This window comes from Trichoplax adhaerens, genomic scaffold (assembly GCF_000150275.1).
Source record: "Trichoplax adhaerens TRIADscaffold_3 genomic scaffold, whole genome shotgun sequence".
In the NCBI taxonomy this organism is placed as follows: Eukaryota; Metazoa; Placozoa; class Uniplacotomia; order Trichoplacea; family Trichoplacidae; genus Trichoplax; species Trichoplax adhaerens.
In genome coordinates this window covers 1372988-1378208 of record NW_002060945.1, presented here as the reverse complement: position 1 = coordinate 1378208, position 5221 = coordinate 1372988, and the positions used below count along the sequence as shown (strand labels likewise).

The 5221-nt window shown below is 32.1% G+C and overlaps 1 protein-coding gene across 1 annotated transcript; it reads right to left on the bottom strand.

The window, feature by feature from the left end:
* Positions 1 to 369: 369 nt before the first annotated feature.
* On the bottom strand, positions 370 to 4336 carry TRIADDRAFT_22780 (uncharacterized protein; the record flags this gene model as incomplete). Its single annotated transcript, XM_002110267.1, has 9 exons — positions 370 to 509; positions 614 to 764; positions 888 to 1292; positions 1422 to 1628; positions 2144 to 2263; positions 2359 to 2499; positions 2986 to 3187; positions 3318 to 3625; positions 4166 to 4336. Coding segments are annotated over 9 exons (1845 nt in total), but the record flags the coding sequence as incomplete, so codon positions are not given.
* Positions 4337 to 5221: the final 885 nt, after the last annotated feature.

Sequence of the window (5221 nt, the reverse complement as noted above, 5' to 3'; positions counted from 1 at the left end):
TAAGCATCCTCACGATAGCTTGGTGAACGAGAATTCATGGAGTTATTTAATTCGAATCGCTATTTTACCATCATTTTATGAAGTTGTTCGTAGGAGAAAGAATCGAAGTTTAGAATATTGAAATGTTTCACGACAATTATCATAGAATAGATTTTAAAATCAAAAGCTAAGACGAAAATTAATTCAAATCTATTTCTTCTCAATCATCTCAGATTTTATTTATTGCTTGATCAATGAACTAATTTACTAGTAATAAGCATTTTATGATGTAAGGTAAGAGTAATTATAAAGAAATTTAATCGATGGCCTATTTATCGAATACTGCGTCAATTCAAGTTATGTGTATTTTAGCCTTTTGCATTACATAATTTATAAAAGGATAAACTTTACCTCACTTCTCGATAATGACCCTGTAAAGGATCCATTAAGATCTATTGAAGGTCCTTGTCGACGATTTATCGACCCTCTATCTTCAGACATGCGGTATAGGGCCGACGTTGCAAAAGTTGCTAGAGTTGCCGATCAAAAAATGTAAGTTAGTGAAAATATTCCATTATAGCTGTCTGGAGTAGAATTTACAAATAGAAGATTAACTACTTCATATTGTATTTACCAATGGCTTCGTCTCTGTGTGAAGCAAGATTTTGCAAAATTTGAGGAGTTCCCAGATAATGCATAGCTCGAGCACCTTCTTTATCTTGAGCTAATTCAGATAGTACGCCAGTAGCAACGCATACGATGCTGTTCGAATTGGAGCGTAGAAGCTGAAGAAAAATAAATGTAAACAGGACTTCAGTTTATGAATATCACTTAAACATTTTGGTCTTTGCATATCTATTATAGGTCTTGAAATTGCTTTCAACAAAGCTATTTGTAATCATCAATACCTGCGTAAATATTCGTATACACTTTGAATCAGTTAATAATGCACGGTATTGAGGATGCCTAGAAACAACATGCAGAGCACCTACAGTACTCTCAATAATATCTTCTAATCGGATCCCATCGATTTCAGTTGTTGAGTGTTTGCTTAATCTCTGATTCATAACTTGACATGTTTCCAATAAAATGTCAGTTAATTTATTTATTCCATGGAATTCATAGAGGATAGGAATATTGTATTGGCACAGCGCAATGTTGCGGATTAAGCCAACGATAGCTTTACGAACTGCAAAACTATTGCAATTCTTCAAGATATTTATTACAATTGGAATGCCTTTATGATCTCGGACACTATTTTGTGCAATCTCACTATACGGATGCTTATTGGTTAAATGGCGTAGAGCACAGATCTAATTAAAATAGTTTATTCTATTAGTGAAATGAGATATTGGTACAAGTTATTAAAAAAACTGCTTTCTATTTCATTTCAAGTCATTATTTATGGTTATCATCATGATCAAGTAACATTGAAAACTAACCGCTGGTTCAATGATGTCTTCACGATCACTATAAGCTGACAGTACATCTAACAACGCTTGTACTCCTCCAATTTTGCATAGGTAAGTCTTATTTTGTGAGTTGTTACATGTTAGATTGGATATAATACCACCGATACACATAATTATTGAAGGTTCATTGGAATTAAGCAGATGCACTAGACTTCCCAATGCATTATTTATATTTTCCTATTGAATAATTAAGTGGATTAGCATTCAATCTTATTGACACAGATCCTAGTTGTGCAATAAATCTATTTCTCCTAATGTAGCACTGTTAATGATCAATTACACTGTACTGTACGGCACAATGTTAATTTTTCAAAATATAACAATGTCTAAAAATATTCCTATTCAAAATATCTAACTCTTCACTATTACATATGGAACTTAAAATATATGTATTTTCCTATTAAGTAATCAAGTAGATTAGCGTTCAATCTTATTTATACAATACATCGTTGTGTAAGAAATCTATTTCTCACAATGTCATATAGTTAGTGTTCAATTATACTGTACAGTGTTCATTCTTAACATGCTACAATGTCTATAAATACTCCTATCCAAAATATTGAATTCTTCTCTATTATTGCATAAGCTGAAGAAACTTAAAATATAAATACGGAAACTTTAGAATTTGTACGAAGGAGGATAATGCGTGTGATCAACAAGGTACGGTAGTCTTATCGCAAAATTTAAATTACTAGATTCATTACCACTTTTGTTGCTGCGTCAGATAAATTTCTCATCGTCCATAAAGTATGTATAACTATGCGATTGCTATCTGAATTTAAATGCCGAGCCAAAGCTTGCATAGCACCAGCCTGAGTAGAATCAATAATGCAAAAGGAATACAATGCAATAAGTTTAAATTACATGATTTCCCATAGGATAATCGAAGGAACTAGACGTGACTTACTTTAATAAGGTTTACTTTAGTAGAAGCAGTAATGGATAATAATTTCAGGACGCGAATAGCTGTCCAAAGTAGTTTTTCGTAATCGCAATTACTGATGATATCAATCAAAATGATATGCCCTTCCGAGTTGTAAATAACGGACTAATGGATTAAGCATAACAGCAAGAAAAGAGTTTATGAAATAGAATTTTTATCAGGTATTAATATATTGATTCAATTAAATGAGACTAGTTTAAAACTGTTAAAAAAATGGCAATAATAAGAGTGCAAAGCTTTTAGACCAACAATATTGACTACGAACATAAGGCACAGTATGGCTTATTTATGTAAACCAAATAAATGATCAACTTGGATTCCGAGTAAAAACAAGACTACTTTGAACGAATTAATTGAAATCGCTAGCTATATAGGCAATTTTTACGATTAAGCTGCTGTATAAGCAAGAAGAGCAATAATATAGTGCATGCTTTTGTAATAGCGCGGAGATATCTGCTCTTTAAAAATCGTCTAGGATTTCTGTCAAGAAATATATGAAGAGCAGTAATGCTATATATGCATATAAAGCGCACATTGTGTCTAGAATTGCTTCAAAAATTATCATTTGTATTATCTATAGCAATAAAGTACCTTGCAATCTGGATGACTGTGGGCTAATATGTACATGCAATCGGCAACGATGGCTTGAAATTTAACGTTATTAAAAGGCAATAATTGAATCATGACTTCTAATCCTCTTGATAAGAAAATATCCATTCGACTTTCTGCATAATTCAGCAGCAAATTATGCAATGTGGTAATAGCATAGAACATTACTGGCTGCGATAAATAGCTACGATTTGAAGGGAATAAAAAAGAGATTATAAACGTTAGAGAAATGGATTGTAGAAATAAATTTAAGCTAAATGTGTTAAGGCTTCAGCACTATTTTATATCGAATAGGAGTCAATTTAGTCATTTACCGAACCATCTCTAATAGAATAGTTACACTGCTTGCTTTAACAATTGCATGCAGGCCACTTTGCTGTAATGACAAATTGTGCAAGGTACTAGCAGTCAATTTGACTAGATCGATATTTTCAAAGAAACGTCGAGTTGCATGTATTAAAGAAGCCAATAATTGAGTTGAAGAGATAATTGCATGTAGGCTAGCTTCCTTTTTAGATAAATGATTGATAAATTTAGCAATCTGGACCACTGTCATGGGATCTTCATGAGATAGCAAATTAATTGCCTCCGGTATACTGCGAGTAGCTAAATCGTTATCATCCTATATGGGAGATTATAAAATAGAAATATTAAACAATCGTTTACGTATTTTACTGTCAGTCACTAGGTTTATATAAAGTAAATACAATTATTAAGCAGCTGTCTTGCTAAATCTGTATAAGATAAAATATAGCAATTAAGCATTCAATCTACGGTACATTTGCTAGTCGCTAAATCTATATAAGATAAAATATATCTATTAAACATCTATCAACGTTATGCTGTCTTTTGCAAAATCTCCGTAAGGTAAAATGCGACATTAAGCAGCTATATCGCTACGGTATACCGCCAATCGCTAAATTAATGCAAGATGAAATATAGCTTTTAAACAGCTATCTAGGGTATACTGCTAGTCGCTTAATCAATATAAGATAAAGTATAACTATTAAGCATCTGTTTATGGTACACTGCCAGTAACCAAATCATTATTTCCTATATCGTGGTAGACATCATACTAAAGAATTAATTAGTCACTTATCTGTGTTGAAGACTAATTAAAACAGTGTCTACTCATCGTTCCAATTGAATAAAATTTTTGTACCTGATAATTCATCAAATCGTGAATAACTTGTCTTAATGCTGCAGATGGTTCATTCAGCCTTTGGACAGTTGATGGCCTCGTAGGAGAGAATTCGCCATTATTTTGGATTGTATTATCATGGCTAGCTTGATCAGTGTCTGGCATTAATTGATTTCGCAATCTTTGCGTCCGTACGGAGCCTCTATTGTTATTAAAGCTCGAATTGCCTTGATAATTTAAGCCAATCCATAGAGAAGGATTAGTATATCACAGAGTTAAATTCGGTTAAGATAATATTTTTATTTAGCTATTCCCAAATGTACCGTAGTCTGAAATTCTTAAAATAGAAGCGTGATTCTCTTTCTGGTTATCATAATTTCATAAGATAGTATTATAGTTAAATGGAACAGGGTTTTTACTGTACAGGATAACATTTTTATTTAGCTATTCCCTAAAGTAGTCTGCAATTATCAACGTGGATAAGTAATTCTTTTTCTAGTTTTTACCAGATAATGCTATATGATGGTATTACAGTTAACAAGAACAAGGTTTTAATGCTCTGTATTTATGTTTTATATATGCAAAATGAGAGAAAGAAGTAAGCATAAAGCGATCGTGTAAAACGCAAAAGGGTGCAATACAGGAAAATCATCTAAGAATATACAGTATTCGTGAGAAACATTCTATAAATTTTGGATTACTTGTATTTTTTAAATCATATCGCTAGACAGTAAAATTACTACGAAACTAAAATCAACAAAATAATTTCAGGAATAAGCTTAAAAGTGAGATATTAATTCTGCCACCCGCTTAGGCCAAGAAATACTTATACGAGTATCTAGCTTAAATCTTTTTGGCTTCTGTTGCATGATACAACAGTTGCCATAAAAACTACAGTTACATAGTGGATTAGATTCGTCAAGTAAGAAAAGCGAAAACTGTTCCTGTTTTAAGCTTTTTAAGGTGCTTTCCATCTTAATTTGCTCAGTAAAATCTGCCACATTTTAATAACTACGGTGTGAAAAGATTTAGGTACGATAGGAAAATAAAGAACAACTTACTTATAACAGAATTTTG